At 39.8% G+C, this 17,784-nt stretch overlaps 1 protein-coding gene across 1 annotated transcript in view; it reads left to right on the top strand.

Moving 5' to 3' along the window:
- AACS (acetoacetyl-CoA synthetase) overlaps window positions 1-17,784 on the top strand; it is a 41,767-nt gene that overhangs the window by 9,098 nt on the left and 14,885 nt on the right. Inside the window, exons 4-8 of the mRNA XM_065692568.1 lie at window positions 1,591-1,704; window positions 9,541-9,638; window positions 13,369-13,483; window positions 14,019-14,100; window positions 14,771-14,918. Coding sequence (XP_065548640.1) covers window positions 1,591-1,704; window positions 9,541-9,638; window positions 13,369-13,483; window positions 14,019-14,100; window positions 14,771-14,918 — 557 coding nt within the window. The remainder of the gene's footprint in view (window positions 1-1,590; window positions 1,705-9,540; window positions 9,639-13,368; window positions 13,484-14,018; window positions 14,101-14,770; window positions 14,919-17,784) is intronic.

Below are 17,784 nucleotides of genomic sequence, written 5' to 3'. Positions count from 1 at the left end.
TAAGTCAACTCTTAATGTATGTGGAATTGATGTGATTGAATTATTGTTAAAAGCTAAACATGCACCTTGAGAAAAAGTGGAGTTCAATGCTTTCGGTTCAAATTATTGAAAGAATTATTATCAATCTAATGAATTATTTGGTTTGACATGTGATTACATTGTTCCTGTAGATCTTACTTCTTGTTAGGAGAACATGGGCTGTACGAGAAACTCACTGCTTTGTGTCACATAATCATAGTGAATACTATATGAGTGCTGGACTGAACATGCTGTGGTGAACAGACTTCTACCTGCACTTCTTTTCATGACCTTCTGCTGTATTTAATCTTCTTAAGATCTCTTAAGTCAGAGTATTCTTTGTTAACCCCTTGCTGCTAGGTCACAGTGGTGTTTTGGGAACCCGTGCCAGGTTTGCATGTTCACTAGGAATATATTCTGTGGGATCAGTGTGGATCTAACAGAGCACTGGAGTGTAAATGTAACTTTACTAAACAATTTCACTTGTCACTGGCTCCCACTTACATCTCTTACTTGTGACTCCCTTCTTCCGGGGGCTGTAATCATAGAAAAATATCACAATCCCATTTTCTGTTTGATGGGAATACAGAATCTGTCAGCAGTCCCTGCTCAGTTCATGAGCTACATATTACATTGACTTGTGTTGCTTGCCGTCACAACCTGCTCTCTTTCTCTCGTTAAGACCACATTTACTGGGATGGAAGTTTAGGAAGGCAAAAGTATAAAAAAGATCCTGTTCCCTGTTTAAGGAAATGAGACTGATGGCAGCTGTACCAGGGCATGCAGCACATTTTCGTTGCGACATACTTAGTATGTTTTCGTAAGGAGTGCTGGATACTGGGAATAGGCCAATCCGAATAGTTTGCAGGAGTCACATTAAGGAATTACAGGAAGGGATCCTTAGGATGACAAACTTTGCCTTTCATAACATTTAGATTTGTTCACTTTGTTTCACAAGTGGTTTATTAACAGCTTATGTAACATCTGACATTCAGTACAAAAATGAAAGCACCCTGCAGATCTTTTCAGGGATGAATGGAGTCCAGTTTAGTTTATTTGCTTTGTGGTATGTTGGCAGGCACAGATGTTTAAAAAAGCTTATTGAAAGTTAGACTTTAGTAACTGCATGTGAATGATTCTCTAGTTAACAGTGACTTCCTGTAGTAAAACCTGAAGTTAGCACCTTGATGCTCCTTCCTAGACCTAATGAGAAAACTAAGCAAAAAGGGAAAAAGGGGTTGTTCTTCTCATATTAGAAAGTAGCTGTGGTGAATGCAATCTATTTATAGTGAACGGTCTTTGAGGACACACCTTTCTCCGGTGAATAGTTTGCGTTTCCACAGATGCATGTTCCTATCATTGTGCCTAGTGAATGAATACTACTAATTTAATACTTGATATCCATTAAAAAGAAAAGCATAAGAGGAACTTGAAAAGCAAAAAGAGTAATTGTGGGGACTCTTCTGAAATAGCTTAATATTCTTTTTCTTCCAGTATTAATTGTTTGGACTAGACTCTAATTATGTTGCAGTGCAGGATTTCTGACTGGTTGTTTTAATCGTCTTTCCTCAGAGGAAGGCAAAGAAGAAATCGTGAAAGTTACTTTTGAAGAACTCAGACAAGCTGTAGCTTTGTATGCTGCAGCCATGAGGAAGATGGGAGTAAAAGTGGGAGACAGAATTGTGGGTAAGTAGCTTTTTTTGAAGGACAAGAGGTGAAATTTCCTTGGGTGAGTAGTCAGGGCTATGGAAACATGAATGTGAAGTACTGTTTCACAGAAACATTCTGAAGAAAAGGCTCTTATGCTGCTATATTTACATTTGCATGAAATATACTTCTAGAGGGAAGGAACCTGGATTAGTCTGTGTGTCCTTCAGCACTGGAGGGGAAAGGAAAATACCTTATTCATAACTTCACTAAGGACTGCTTCATAAGCACTCCATGGAAGCAGAAGTGATGGAGACTTTGCATCTAGCTGAGCCCTGACTCAGAAGGTCTGGCACATTCACCCAGGAGCAGTCTTGGGAATTCTGGCCCCAGGTTGATTGTTCTGGTGCCAACTGGAAGTTACTGCCCCTGAGGCCTCAGGTTATATGGTGCACTACGAATGGCAGTTCTTGAGAAATGGATTTGTACTACCTTCTGCAACCAGTGCATTTGGGAATAGTGTTCTCCAGCACTGTGGTAGTGAACAGCCAGTGAGCAGTAATTTTTCAATTAGCAAATTTTCAGTGCAGAGATGAGCAGTTTAAAACCCTGAGATCCATTCAGTAACTCACAAGATCTTCTGGAATATTATTTCCTGTCAGAAGATCATCATGTGGATCTTTCTGTATAAATAAGTTTTTGTCTTGTGAACAGCTTGTGCAGTATACAGTCCAGGCATAGAAAGGAGTTACTCAGCCTGGTGTTGTTCCATTTAGTTCTGAATTGCTGGGTTTGCCCTTCCAGCTGAACTACTTCATCTCTGTGCTTCATGTGCTCCATAACACAGGCTTTTTAGTTCTGTCAGTGTAGTGCAAGTCTAAACTTCAATATCCTTGAAGCTGCTTCACTCCTACCTGGTGGTTCTGCTGATGTTGCATATCCATCTGACTATGGGAATCACATATTCTTTGAGCAATACTTGGCCAATTATCCTAAGTATATGTAAATTCTTACATGATGCAAACCCAAAGTGATGAAACTGGTTTGTTTTCTGCGTGTTATAAACCAAAACTGGAGCCCATGTCTTCAAAACCAGAAGGGCATGCATTATTATTGTTTAAACTCTCAAATGTGACCTGCAAATGTAAAATATACTCAAGAGCTCATACTTCATGCATATGAGTATTCTATGGAACTGGTAACTGGACATCTACTGATCACAGTTGGTGGCTTACTTTTTACATAGAATTAGAGCTAAATCCTTAATTTGGTATGAACCATCCAGCAAAGTCAGGAAGGTTTGTCTCAGTGAAGACTAATGCTTAACTTTGTCTCCGTTTTCAAAGTTGACACATTTCTGTTAGCTTGTTGAGGAACAGCGGTCTCTCTCTGAAACCAAATTAAAGAATAGGAAAACTTACACTCTGCAAAGTTTGAATATTTAGAATTCAAGTGTACTTTTTCTTACTACCTGCCCTCCAATGGTAGAAGTGGGTTTTGTGTATTTTAAAATTGCCCCAAGGACATTGGCAAAACAATACATAATTGTGCGTAGTATTGAAGTATTCTGTTTTGTAGGCTTCTTGTGAGGGTATAATTCCTTATTAGTTTATAAGTAAGTAAAAAAGTCATAACAGGGCCCAAACCAATTCTTCCATATGTGTTGCTGGTTATGCTAAACTGAAGGATTGAATCTCATGTGTAAGTGGCAAAAAGAGTCCTCTACCTGTTTCAGATCCCATAACATGAGGAAATGTGTTGTTGGAAAGTGATGGACAATGCAGAAGAGTACTTACTGGATATGTTTTCATATTTCATGTGAATTAAAACAGTGTGTGAAGATAATACAATGTGTTCACACACACTGGGGAGGACAGTAGCTGTAAGCTTGTGAGTAGCAACAGCTGTAGCTTCGGTGTGTTCCTGTGAGTAGGAGCCTGCTGTTCTTTGCTGTCCTAATTCTCAGGTTAAAGTCCATTTCTTAGACATTACATATTGATGTCTGATGCTAAATAAGAGGTTTTCAATCTCTGGGAAGAAGATACTGCTCACTAGGGTAACAGATGTAACACTAATGTTTAAGTACGAGCAGGTGCAGCCATATTTAATGGGAACATACATTCTGAATTAAGATGGAAGAGTTTTTCCTGCATGAGCATGTTTCGTGTTCTAAAGTGCAAATTAAAGGCCTCTCTGCAGCCTGGTTATCACTGATAGAACGCTTCTAATCAAGTTAGAAATACTGTGTTCGGGAAAAGACCACATAGGATGCTCTCACATTGTGCTGATCTTGTGAGGAGTTCTTTGTAAGGTGTACTATGCAGGAGAAATGCGCTCTGTAGCTGGAGAAAATGCGCTATTGCAATATAGCTAGTGGTGCTAATAATTAAGCCAATAATGCTATTATAATTTTAGTAACAGTTCCTTTTAGTTAAGGACTGCATTTTGCTTAGCACAACTGGAGGCTGCCTGGCTCCTCAATCTTCTTTGTTGTTTTAGCAGCTGGCTCACCTCTCATTTAAATTAAAAAATAAAGATTGTATGAATAGATACTGCTTATTTTTATTTACGCAGGATTTTTGCATGCAGAAGGCAGCAAGTTGAGCTCCCATCCTTTGAGTAAGCTGCAGCTCTGTTTTTTCCCTTGGTGTTTTTGTGCATTTCGTAAGCCAGAATTTCCCATCTGGCACTTCCACAGCAGAGACCTCTCTGCCCAGCTGCTGTAGGCACAAAGTGTCTGTGCTGGGCCCCTTGAGCTTTTCAGTAGCTTAAGCTCATCTTTATGAGCAGTTATAGCTTATTTGTGGAAGCAGGCTTGCATTGTGCTCAGAGTCCATAACAAAGCCCTTTCCTTTTGATAATAGAAAAGATTAATGAATCCAGGCAACCTCTTTCTGTCCTTAAAATCATGGTATGTTCATGGGCTTTTAAAATTACCTTCGCGTACTTTTTTCTTTGGGGCATTTTCTCACATTTTACTTGTTTCCACCCTGTCCTCTTACCCTGGCTGGTGACTATCTTTTTCCCTTGTAATCTTCAGCCAGATGAACACATATCAGCTCCCATCAGTTGCATGGTTCCCACTCCTTCCATTCCCCTGCTGCACCCAGTCCTTGACTCCTGACTTGACAGATTTCAGCAGCCTGATTGATTGCAACAGTATGTAGGGAGAGCTTCCCTGTGAAAGAAATCCAGTGGGATTTTGAACAGCAATGCAGCTATTTAGAGAGAGGAATATATATCTTAATTTTCTCAACTTCTTTCATATGTTTCTCTCCTATGCCAGAGGATATTGGCAGTCCTTGGAAGAGCTAAACTGGAACATCACAGTCAGAGGTTCAGGCTGCAGGCTTTTGTCCAAGTCCCAAGATGAAATGTGGGAGAGATGTTAAGTGTTGGGTGGGAAAGTTTGAATGCTGCACCCACTTGTATCAAGGATCAGGCTTTCCAAAGCTTGCCAAGATCTGCTGGGACCTAATTTGTTCCAAAATTTATAGCAGATGGCAGAAGGAAGGGTGATTCTTCATGTGTTTTATGGCAGTAATAAGAGGGCGTGCTTTTACTGCCTCTGAGAAATCAGCTTTTGAATAGAAGGGAGATACTTTAATTTTATTATAGTTGCCCAACACCTAGTCAGCCTGACAGGTTCTGATGCCCTTTGTTGCCCCTTTCTCTTAAAATCACAGAAAATCTTGAGCTGTTAGAATTGTACACAAGACCATTAACGTTGCTGTCTTGTGGATTTCATTTCCATGCTTTACTACCTCTAAGAGAAAACTGCTTTAGGTTTTCATTATGCTCAGCATATCCCCTTGTTAGTTCAATAAAATTCATGGTTGCATGATGTCAGTAATAGTGTATTAAAGGTGGAGGTGGGTGAATGTGGGTGGACAAGCAGCAATGTCAGCACTTCTTCAGCTTGATTTCATCCCAGTCTTCCCTTTCCATCAGAAAGGAGACAGCAGTTAATAGTAAACATAATTGAAGCAGATGGGAGGTAAAACGTATCTCTTCTAAAGATGTGTTGTGTTGCTGGCAGTGGTGATGGGACAGTTGGAAGAGACAGATGCAATACCTAATGCAAGCTGCACAGATCCGCATGTGAAGAACGTCTCCCACTGGTCATATGTTTGGCAAATAACAATGACTGCAGCAGGAATAAAACTGGGAGTATTTGTGTTTCTCATTTCTGGGTGGGTTACTTCTATTATAGCCCTGTACCCAGTTTTGTTCTATTCCAAGTCAGCAGTTAAAACCAAACTAATCTTCCCCATGTGTTCCCTCAAAATCCTCAACAAAACATCAATAAATTACATTGTTTAAAGCTAGTATTTTATCTATAGTAACTGTATTAGCCCTTGTTGCTTACGTGGGTTTTAAAGCTAGCTTTGTAAGGAGATTAGCATGTTACTAACAGTCTCAGGCCACAGTAATGTTAGGTAGGATGACCACCTTAAAGTCCTACAGGAGTGGGAAACGTTGTATTAACGTCAAAGAGAAGCTGGAAGTGTGGTCTTTGATCTGTTTGAGAGCTGGTGTACATCAATAGTACAAGCCATTAAGGTACTGTAGCTCCCTACTGTCCTTCTGATGCATTCTTTAGAGGCTCAAACTCAGTCTTTGATGCAGGGTCCAAGTTTGGGGCTTTTTTTATTATTCAAATGCTTGGACACCTCTGTTTCTGAGTACGCATTTATTCAGCTTCATGAAGGCAGTAGATGCTTGCAGGGAATGTGTTCTCAGCACTCAGAGATGAAGTGATACCAGTTTCCAGCATAGTTGTACCAGGAATTTTTGGACTAGTTTTTACCTATTCTGTTGCTAAAGTACTGCAGTAAAACAAACAACTCGGGTGTCATCTCAGCCTATGCTAGATTAGGTGAACAGCGCCTGACAGAAAATGCTGTCCTGAGCAGATCAAGCTCTAAGTGCCTCTTAAAAAATCCATAGGTTGTTTTTAAGATATTACTTGTCCTGCCAAAGATTTGTCACAGGCTTTATGTCAAAGTAAATTTTTTATTTCTTTGTCCTGATGGAGATTTTACACATACTTATGAGTCAGAAGGAGAACTGCTAGGACCTTTGGTATGTCATACTCTGAATTCCTAGTTGCTGGGTTCCCAACTTCTGCTTTTGGAGCCTTCTATTCAATTGCTCTCATACCCAAAGAAGGTATGAAGATTCTCCTCTTCCTAAAAAGAATAGTTAGTTTCCACCTTTCTTACCAGCTTCAAGAAAGGGGTATGTTAAGATACAGACAAGTACCTTCTGTAGACTTTACCCATGTTGACAGACGCAAGTTTTGATTCTTAGCTTAAATATTGTATCAGGGAACATGGAGGCTCTAGTTAAATATATAAACAAATGTATGATGAATATTTAATTTAACTGTACCATTATTCTTCTGTAGTACAGAGCTTCTGTACATGTCGCTGTTCCGTGACCCCTGGCATGCATCCAGCTTAAAAAGTTGTACTTTTATCCTCTGTCAGCGATATTCCTATTCAAGTTTTAGACACTTACGACCTGTGTCAGCCTACTGAATGCTTTGAGAAGTCAGTTGATACCTCAAGGGGCACAGTCAAATGCAGGGAGTTTTACATACGTGACAGTTGCTGTCATTGATCTGCAGAATCTGTGATGTGTCATCTTTCTTTCTGAGAATCCCATTTTAATGTGAAAGACTGACAGGAGAAGTAGTTTGTGTCAGGAGTTGAGAGCTGTCAAGAGAAAAGCACCAGGAGCTCTTACATCACTGTGTTTGGATGATCTCTTTCCAGAATAGATCTGCATTTTTATTTGTAATACCTCGTGCTGGGGATTAGGACAAACACATGAATATCTCAGTGAGCAAGCAGGCTGTCTGGCTGCAATGGTGGGATATGGATACAGAAGCATGGAGTGAGTTGCCTTGCATGTTTCATACCTTTGGGCAGTTTTGGCTGATACCCTCTAAAACTCCACCACCACCTCAAAGCCAACTGACAAATGAAAGTAATTATTTGATTACAGTGCTAAGTAATCAAAGTACTATGATCACAGTGCTAAACCAGAGCCTTGAGTTCTTGCCTTGAGGGCTTTTATAGGAATGGTGGAAAGGAGAATTTCCTTATAATAGAACTGATGCTTGTAAGCTATGACATAGTAGTAACTGCTCCAAAGTATGAAGAGGCATCTTTCAGTTTTCAGTGCTCTCTGGCCTCCTGATAATCCCATGCAAGAAACGCTCAGTGGCATCAATTAAAAAAGAGCTGCTTTCATCACACAAAAAGCCATTTCAGTCTGTTCTAGTTCATACGTTTAAAATGTCAAATTATTTTTTCAGGGAGGAAGATTTCTTTTTAAAGAAAAATCAGTAAAATTTTGGGATACTGTACTTTGTATTGTAAACCTTGTCTCTAAGGGGGAAAATAGCAAAGTAAATAATGCCTTTATGGGCATGAGGTTTTGCTGCACTTTATGTACTTAGGAACTACTCTGAACAAAACACCACAAAAAGCAGCTCTAGGGAGTAATTTATCTCTTAACATGGTGTAAAGCTTTTATTCAGAGTTGTGTTTTCTCCAGAAATGGTTGGGCTCAAGTCATAAAGCTGTTTTCAGAGTTGCTACACCCCAAAGCACAACAGCTCACACATTAACTGGAGCGGTCAAGCTGGCTTAAGGAAATTGATTTTACTGGTTTTGAATTGTGAAGAAAAAGAATCTCAGTTTAAATTCTGACTTTTAAAGTCTACTTTATACACAGCTGAAAAAGGATAGATTTTCTCAAGCTGTGTAGACAAACTGGTAGAAGTCAAGCTCGGTACCCTCCTTCTTGATAATGTACAGAAATTGCTATGGAGATCTCTTATCTTAGTTCCCGTATTGAAGAGAACATCCATAAATCTTTCTTTGAGGAGTGCTCAGCACTAGTGAGTTTCTGCTGTCTGGTAGATACTTGTGGAGCACCTGCGACATGCGCTGCAGTCCAAGATCTGTCAATGCTCACCACTTCTGTTAAAGAAGTTGGAAAGCATTTTTATTGCCATTTAAGTTTGCTTTCAAATGCTGAGTTATAATTACATGCCCAAGGACAACAATTAGGCCTGTCATGCCTTTTTTTTTTTTAAAGGGCATGGGCATCTTTTTGGTTACTTAAGAAGAATGATCTGAAACTCCAGATTTTTGATGTATTTCAGTTGCATGTTTTCATCTGCGGTTTAGATTCTGATCAGCTGAGGTCGATCTCAGCCCACTGAAAATCTAACGTTTTTGACAATAATTTCTTCTGTGTGCCTTGATAAGTTGAATGTTCAATCTTGAAATCTTGCAAGCTGTTGAGATAAACCTGAAGAGCTACGTTTTTGTGGGGATGTTTCAGGGATTGTCCTTCCGTATTGTTCCCTTATCAGCTGAGACACTCATTTTTCTTGTTTAAGATTCTGGTACTATAAAGTTGAATCTCTACTTTTGAACTGATTATTTATAATGTTTCCTTTCCTTCTCCAGTGGCTGTTTCAAAAAACCTGTTCTCTTCCCCTCCATGGTGCTCTATTAGTCTCTGTGTACCCAATTCAAACCACAAATGGACTCCCTCCCAGTTCTTCTAGTCAGTGTGCTGCCCTCTTAACCTGAAAGTCATTAATGAAGCAGAAACATTTGTAAAGTGGGAATAACCTTGTAGATATAAGCCTCAATGCAATTATAAGTGAAATTGCTTCTAATTCCTCATGTAACTGATTTGACTTCAGAAAAGGACATTATATGTGGAAAACTTTAAAGGATGCTTCAGTCTAGGAAAAGTCTGTTCAAACTAGCTGTTGAATACGTTATATTTACTGTAAGGTTTGGTATTTTTTCACTTCCATCTCTAACTATTCAAATTCTGCCATAGGTTACTTACCAAACAGCATTCATGCAGTGGAAGCAATGCTGGCTGCTGCAAGTATCGGTGCTATCTGGAGTTCAACATCACCAGACTTTGGCATTAATGTGAGTAGCCTTATTATTGCAGGAAAGCTATCACTGTTACATACAAATAAAGGGATGAAGTGGCAGATTGTGTTCACTTTAGTCTTACTGCCACCTCCTGGCACACCCAAGTACACCAGATTTTTATTAGCTACCACAAGTCCATGCTTTCAGTTCTCAGTAGTGACATTCAGCATTGCAAATTGGGTATCTTTATCGAAGTCCCTGTTGGGATATTTTCAGGTGGAATTTCAGTTTTTGTGAGCTTTTATTACATTAAATGTGCAAATGAGCAGCAGTACAACAGAGTTATCTGGGGCTAGGCCCTACCCTCTCAAAGCCTTCCCCAGGCTGCTTAGCTACGCTCCAGTTTCTTTGCATAAGTAGTCCCTTCCTCTGTCCCCGATGTGGGTGAACTGAGCAACACCCATTTGGTCTTTTCCATAAGGCTTTGCGAGCAAGATGAGGCATTTCAGGCTAACCTCACTAACCTATTTAACTCTCCTTTTAGTGTAGGAAGAAGTGCTGTATGTAAAATAAGGTAAAAATTAACTGGATTAATGTGCCCTGGAAGCTTTGAGAATAAATTCTGCTTTCTTTGGAAAGCCTTTAGCACACATCTCAAGCAGCAACAGATACAAATGACTTCTACAATGGAGTGTTGAACCTTTACTCTGTCTAAAAGTTTGCATGAAAGCATTTGGAGAATGTACTGTCTGTGCAGTGCTGAACACAGAAAATACCAATGATTTTAGGTAATGCATACCCTCTATCTCCGTTGACCGGGAGCAGGTTAGATGCGTAGAGCTGTCATCTCTAGCGCTAGAGGGCAGCAGAATTCCACTTTCTTACACTTGAGGTTGTATCATTGGGAAAAAAAATGATTAAAAAAATCATTATAGCATATAATGATCAATCTGTTCTACAAATATTTTCTGCTTGCTCAGAAAATGACAGTATGGAGTATTTTCTTTGCAATGCGATTTGATCTCTCATCTGGGAGAAGATTGTTCATTTCACTTGCATTACAGAGTACTGGTATGTTTTCTGTCCATGTTGATATGCTGTTATTTTCAGTGCCTGGCTTTATTTAGTTTTTGTGATAGTCTTTTAATGAAACTTAGCCTTGGACCAGCAGTGCCATCGATGTCATTTATTCTCTTTTGGCTTGGCAGCGTATATTGGCATGAATTCAAACCCTGAAATCTTGAGGGAGATCAGCAGAGGTCCTCAGAGATATTGGCGTTCACCCTAAGGAAAAGACATTCCTCCTTCTGTGCAGTTGCATTAGTCCTGTTAACATAAACGAAGATTCTGTTTGTGTTTTGGGGAATAGTGTAGCAATTTCAACACTTCAAATCCAATTGTGTATATATGTTTTGTGAAGCTTAGAAATGTCACTTCTCAGAACTGCCTACACGTTGCAGGCTCTGAATGCCGTACATCCAAAGACTTCACAAGCATTCAGGAAGTCTGCTGTCAGAGAACCAGTGAGCTCCCTCCCACACAGAATGCAGCTCTTGGCAGCTTTCCCTTCTTTTCTCTAGTCCTTGTTATCCCTTTTGGTATATTAATAGGAAAGTGGTTCTTTGTGGCCTGTACATAAGAAGTTGTTGGATATATATGCTTAAGAAGAGCCTCTTCTCTTGGAACTATATGAGGAACCTTTGGAGCAAAATTAGTGCAGCTCCATTCATGGAGCCCTGCACAGTTTTTAGTACTGGATTTGAGGCTCAGAAAATAGAATGAGCCATATCTGGTATACCTGAATTTTTCATGAAAGCAATTCCTTGTTGAGCCATCTGGTTGGACTAAAGTTCCAGTGTAGCAATTACGTGTTCCATCTGTTTTTATTGCCCTTGTGTCATACCAGGCTGCCCTGTGGGATTTGATTCTGCCAGTGCTAATGAATCCAACTGGGTGTATTAGCAGCATTGGTAAGACCCTGAGATTTACAGCCATGTCTTTCTGATTCACACCTCTCTTCAGATCCAATTCTTCTGTTAAAGCCCTCTCATTAGTCTTAATTTTTTTAAACATCAGGCAGCACGGATATGGGATATGTACGCTCCATGCTCAGCATGAATGTGTATGTGCCCACACATACATATACATACACACGTGCTGTGTGTAATTTGGCTGCTTAGTCTGTTCTTTGAAAACAGTACAAAGAAGTATGTTTGATTACATACCTAAGAAAGCAGGAAATTGGATTTCATACTCCCTTAGAGGATAACTTTGATGTGTTAATTAAATCTACATTTCCAGGTTTGTTAGCGAACTTGTTAGAGGCTCCTTGAAAACTTCTGAAACCAAACCAGATTCTGGTGTTTGTTTTAAGCTAGTTGATAAAGCTAGGTGTCAGTGCATGCTTATATTGTGCTTACATTATTCTTATGATGTGAATAAGGAAAAGGAAATGCATCTTTGGGTGATAGAAAAGTTGTGACATATTCAGCAGAGACAGTTGTGTGTTTTTATTTGGTCACATCCCTGTGTGTTCAGTGGGCTTTCCTAAAAAGACACCATGCAGAAAGACAGGACCCCTGTACTTCTGCAGGAGGCTTTCTTGCAGCTCTGACCAGCCCAGCTTGGAAAGGAGTGTAACAGAAATTAGTTGACTGGCATGTTTTTGCGCTGGTCTTTTGGTAATAGTTTGTCTCATTTTGGCTGCAAAGTAAAGGGCAAAACAGGAGACAAGAATAAAAAATGCTGTAAAGAATAAGCACATGACTAAAGTTTGATTTTTTGCAACATGACGTAGGAGATTGTTGTTGAATAGTTAGCTGACAATTTTACAGTATGGAGTAATCTTGTAGGTCTTAACATTTCCAGTAATGCAGCTAAAGAGGGATGTGAACGTTGCTGTGTGCTGAGAGCTTTTACTAAAAGGATTTGCTTCTTGCTGTTGAATACAGAAAGATACATTTCTGGTAGAGTGCTGCATGCTGTGTATCTGGGGGAAAAACATGCCAGAAGGTTATTTCTCTCAAATGTGATAATAGCTATAGTAAATTCCTGAGAACAGTGTAAGCTGGAAGAGGAAACTTAGCATTTGAATGTGTCCTGCCCCAGAGGTTCTAAGGGAGCTGGGGTAGTTTTTTGTTGGCAGTATGTATGTATGTATGTATGTGCGTTTTCAATATCTAGTAACTCTGATAAAACCCAGTGGTACAGTTTCGTTTGTTAATCGTAGCTGAGCAAAGCTGCCAGTCCATGTGAAGTGCCACCTTGCTGTGTGATAAAGGCATCTTCCAGAAGACTGGTGTTCTTCAGTTTCTCCCCTGTGCAGACTGCCCAGCTACTGGTGCATTGTCCAAGGAGTGTGGGGGGCAGTTTACTAGGGCATGCAGATGCAGGTAGGAGTTGTGGACCTTCAAGTAAATAAAGTGCCTGACTCCTGCTCACATTGCAGGTGCTTATCCTCTCTAGATGAGCTTAAGTGATTCTCAAGATGAATTTTTACCTGCTTAGATAGCTTTGCACTTGTTCCTTCAGTAAATGCCATCCTGTGATTTGTGGTGATTTTATCTTTGTTACTGGTTGATATATTTGGGGGTTGTTAAATAGATTGTTACAAACCTGTTGTACTTTGAAAATCTTGGGTGAGTGAAAGACAAGCAGGCAGTCTTTTAACAGTTCTCCTGCTAATTCCTGTCCTTATTCCTTGCTTTATTCTTGAGATTTGCATTTAGTATCTAGTGGGTTTTCCTACTGCAGCAATTTAACTTCTTTTTCTCTATTTCCCTAGGGTGTACTGGACAGATTTTCCCAAATTCAGCCTAAGCTCATCTTCTCTGTTGAAGCTGTTATATACAATGGCAAAGAACATAAACACTTGGAAAAGCTGCTTAATGTGGTAAAAGGTATTTCGCTGCGTACCATCTACTCTTAATTATGCTGTAGTTCTCTGAGCACTCAAAGCCTTCACTGCCACAAAAAGTGACGCTTTTGACTGCTTCTCGCTGTCCTTCCTCCTTTAAAGTGTCTCTGTGGCCACTTGGAACTTCGGAACTGATTTGAATAAAAAGTAACCAGTCTTTTGTGTAATTCTCATGGTCTTTTGCTAGCTTAGCTGAAGTATCGCATCATAAATTATTCAGCTGTATCAGCAGGCGAACAGGGACTCGTGATACTGGGTTTTTTGAGCCCAAGTGAGGTGCTGCTGTAAAAAATGAAGAGGTATTACAGCATTAAAGCATGCAGATTTACACCTAGGCTGGCAATATTGAACAAATTGTATCTTGGGTAACAGTTCAGTCTTCTGGAGTTTCAATGCTTGGTGCATCAGAATTATTCCTGTTACTTAGTGCATTACATTGTATGATCCAATCAGATAGAAAAGACCCTTGTTTTAGGTAACTAAATGTAGGAAATAATTTGTTTCCTTCCTTCTTTCAGGGCTTCCAGATATAAAAAAAGTGGTGGTGATTCCGTATGTCTCCTCAAGAGAAAACATAGATATATCTAGGATTCCAAACAGGTAATGCGAGCTTGTGAGCTGTGACTGGCCTCACTATGTATGTGATGGATGCTGACAGCAATTGAAAATGAGCTTGCAAAAGCTAGGGTTTAGTCAGGTTTCTTAATGTGGGTCCAGCTTCACACTGAAAGTAGAAGTAATATGTTGCTGCAGATGTTTTGCTTCTACAAAGCCACTGTTGGTATTAATGGTTCTCAAACACAGGCAAAATTCAGTAGGGTATAGCAAGGAGAAGAAAATCGCTTTGAGAAATAAATAATTAATAATTTAAGTGACATTTCTGGAGATAATTTGTTTTGCTTATTTACTGTCCTGGATTACATACATTGGGTACCTTTTGGGAGTGGCTGAGTTCCAGATTTTGTGTTGAGGGTGAGATTTTTCCAGTCTGAGCCGCTAAGAGCGGCAGCTGATCATAGGTGCAGATTTATAGGCTTGGTTTTGTTGTTTTACATTTCAATATTATACTAATGCTTTATTTTAAAAGCAAAAAGGAAACAAAATAATTAGCAGCTCAGAGAGTAAAAAGACTAGGAATAAAAATCATGTACACAGTTTGAGTATATAGCTCATTGTAAAAGAGATACTAACGACAGAGGTAATTCTGTGTATGGGCTGGGGTAATGATGTAAATTTGTTCTAAATGTTCTTTTTCTCCCCTCTTACGCAGTGTCTTTTTAGAAGACTTCCTGGCTACTGGGAAAGGAGACCAGGCCCCCCAGCTGGAGTTTGAACAGCTGCCTTTCAGTCATCCTCTCTTTATCATGTATTCATCAGGCACAACAGGGGCACCAAAATGCATGGTTCATTCAGCAGGGGTATGTCTGCCCTCCTGGAGCTCCACTATCTATATTTAACTACCTGGGTTATATTTTTCCTTTGACAGTATCACACTATAATGCACTTCAAGGATGAATTGATTGCTGACAGTTTTTCAGTAATTTGCAATGAAACTTTCTATTTGTAAGTGACTGAAAGCAAATACAGATTTAAAAACCCCAAATTATTTTATATCCTTAAAGATTCAGACTTCAGCTGTTTCCTGGGAGCAAGTGTCACTCACGAAAGCACTGGTAGAACTGGCCTGACTTATACTTGCAGTAAGAAAGGCCAAAGAACTTAAACTGAGTCCTTAGAACTGATTTTTGGACACAGTTGAGGCCCTTAGGGAGCTTGCAGTTTTTATTACCTAGGATTTTTTTGACCATAAACTTCAGTCCCTACATTTATCAGTTCAGAGCATGTCATCCTTATCAATCTTTTAAGGAAGGAAGCCGAAAGGTTAGCTTATGTCTTTGGGTGTAGGTTTTGGTTTGTACAGAAGCTTTGCTTTAGGTAGTGTCTTATTGTGACTAAATGTACCTATGATGTTACTGCCAAAATGACCCATGTTCACATGCTTTCCATTTATTATTCAGGTTCTTGGCAACTTAAAAAGTTACAGAAGTGATTCCAGCAGTTGGGCATAGTGTTGAAACTTTAACTCTGCTGTTAGTATGATCCTTAATAAAAGGCAGGGTTTTGGTGTTATTTCCCTTAAGGCAGGCACAATATGTTGTCTAGCGCACTTCAACCAACTTGTATGGATTAAACTGCACAACTTTTAGCCAGAGTCCACTGTTTCTGCTCTTTGCTCTTGAAGTCAGGATGAGCATCTTGCAAGACTGGCTGTAGGGTTTTTTAGGTAGCCTGAGGGCAGGGCCACTTTGTCACACCCATAGCGTGTACATTCTTGCCTCTGTGATGGCAGGGACTGGAGGATTTGCCCACAGACAAATCCCACACTGCCTGTAGACACTGCTTTATTATCAGTAGGAGATCATACCAGGCAGCATGTGACATACAAAATGGTCTCCTTGGGACACAAATCCTGTGTTTGTGAAGAAGAAAAAAGTAGTTATATTTTGGAGTTTGACAGTTCTTTTGCATCTGTGCTGGCTTTAGACTGGTTAAAAGTACTTGCAGAGACAGATTAGCAAAAAGAGGACAGGTATTTTGTTCTGTGATGTAGGATAAACAGTAGGGAGATGAAAAACACAGGTGTAGATCAGAAAACAGGACTTTTCTCTGCAAAGTTTTTTCTTGTCCCATGTTACCTGTGTGACTGCTTAGTTTGCCTTTAGTCATGCCTCTGCTCTCCATTTGAATCACCTGTTCAGTTCAAACAGAGTTTAGGTATGGACTACTCATCCTTGCTGGGGAGGAGAGAATGTGATGGCTTCTTGAATAAGATATGTTATTTATGAGGATTCTGTGTTCCTACTGAGCAGCTCTCTAGTTCCTGTATTGCAGGATAATGTTTTTTCTATGTTCTGGTGCTAAAATCTCTTTTATTTGGCCTAAAAGCAAATTATTGCATCAGAGGTTCTATGGTTTGCATGCTTTGTATGTGTCAGCTTGAATAGGGCCTACAGATAAAATGCGTGCAAAGAGATTTGTAGATGTCTTCTGCACACTTGATTGGGTTCCTCTGCTTGTTCTTGGCTTAATCTTGTTTGCCCTGGAAATAATAGGAGGATTCTCACTGATTTCAACAAAAGCAGAATTAGCCCATGGTCTTCGTCTCATTTTCCAGCCTCAGATTGACTGAAGTTTGATTTTGATAGTTTAAAACATAAGACAGGATGGCATTTCAGTAAAGGCACTTCAGTTGCTTTTTTTGCAGTGTGCTTCAAAGCTGTTTTCTTTCTGTACTGATCTTAGAGATGCCAATACACAGTTTACTTTAAATTCACAACTCTGTTTCTGTCTAATTCTGCAGTATGTTTCTGGTCTGTCTTCTCTGTACACATTCTGTTTTCTTGACACACAGTGAAATAACATATGTAAATAGTGAAAATGAAGCCGTGTCATGGGAGATGATTTAGGAAGCAGTGCCTCAGAGGGGACTAAGCTTTTTCCTGGCCTTGCAAGCAAAGCTGTCTTGTATTGAACAATTGGGTGTGCTACAGAGAGCCATTTGGAGGGTTCTTTTTATTACTTGAAAAACAATAGTCCTAAAAACATTGCTTCTGCTTCTTACCTCATTCATACAGGCCCCTTTTCAGTTATTCCATATTCCCAATTATTTAAGAAGATAATTTTTTGGTAAAATCCTAATCAGTTAATTTCTGTGCGTCTTAAGGACTTGCAAGACCTGAGCTTAAATAGCTGTACTGCTGCAGACCTCTTGTGTAACTGTAGGCAAATCACTCTGTGGATTTCTCATGCTCGGACTCTTCTGAATGCTGCATTGAGGCTGCTGGTTTGAGACTAGCAGCCTTGAGTAGCTGCTGTCTTTCAGCTGTGTAACCTCTTAGCACTGGTCCCTATGTGCTGGTGGTGTGGCTCAGGAGCAGCCGTGCTGACTGATACTTTGACATTCCAGATGCTCAGCACTTTACCAGCCATATGTTAAGCCCAGTGAAGACAAGCAGAGCAGTAAGTTATCAGCTGCCACATATGTGTCTTGAAATGCTTGTTCAGGGTTTATTTTGGGGGTCATACAAGTCCTATAAGTAAGCCCCATAAATAAACTTGAGATCGCACACTGGGCCATAAGCTCTTCAGAACAGGTATACAGTCTACCACAATACCTTTGCTTCTGGGGTGAGACTTACCAGGTTTTGCAGGGGATTAGTTCATAGCCTCTACCTAAAGTAATTGTTCAAAAAATTGCTTGTTTCCCAAACTGTGCAATAGCAA

Source organism: Lathamus discolor, chromosome 12 (assembly GCF_037157495.1).
Source record: "Lathamus discolor isolate bLatDis1 chromosome 12, bLatDis1.hap1, whole genome shotgun sequence".
NCBI lineage: Eukaryota > Metazoa > Chordata > Aves > Psittaciformes > Psittacidae > Lathamus > Lathamus discolor.
This window is presented reverse-complemented; position numbering and strand designations above follow the sequence as displayed.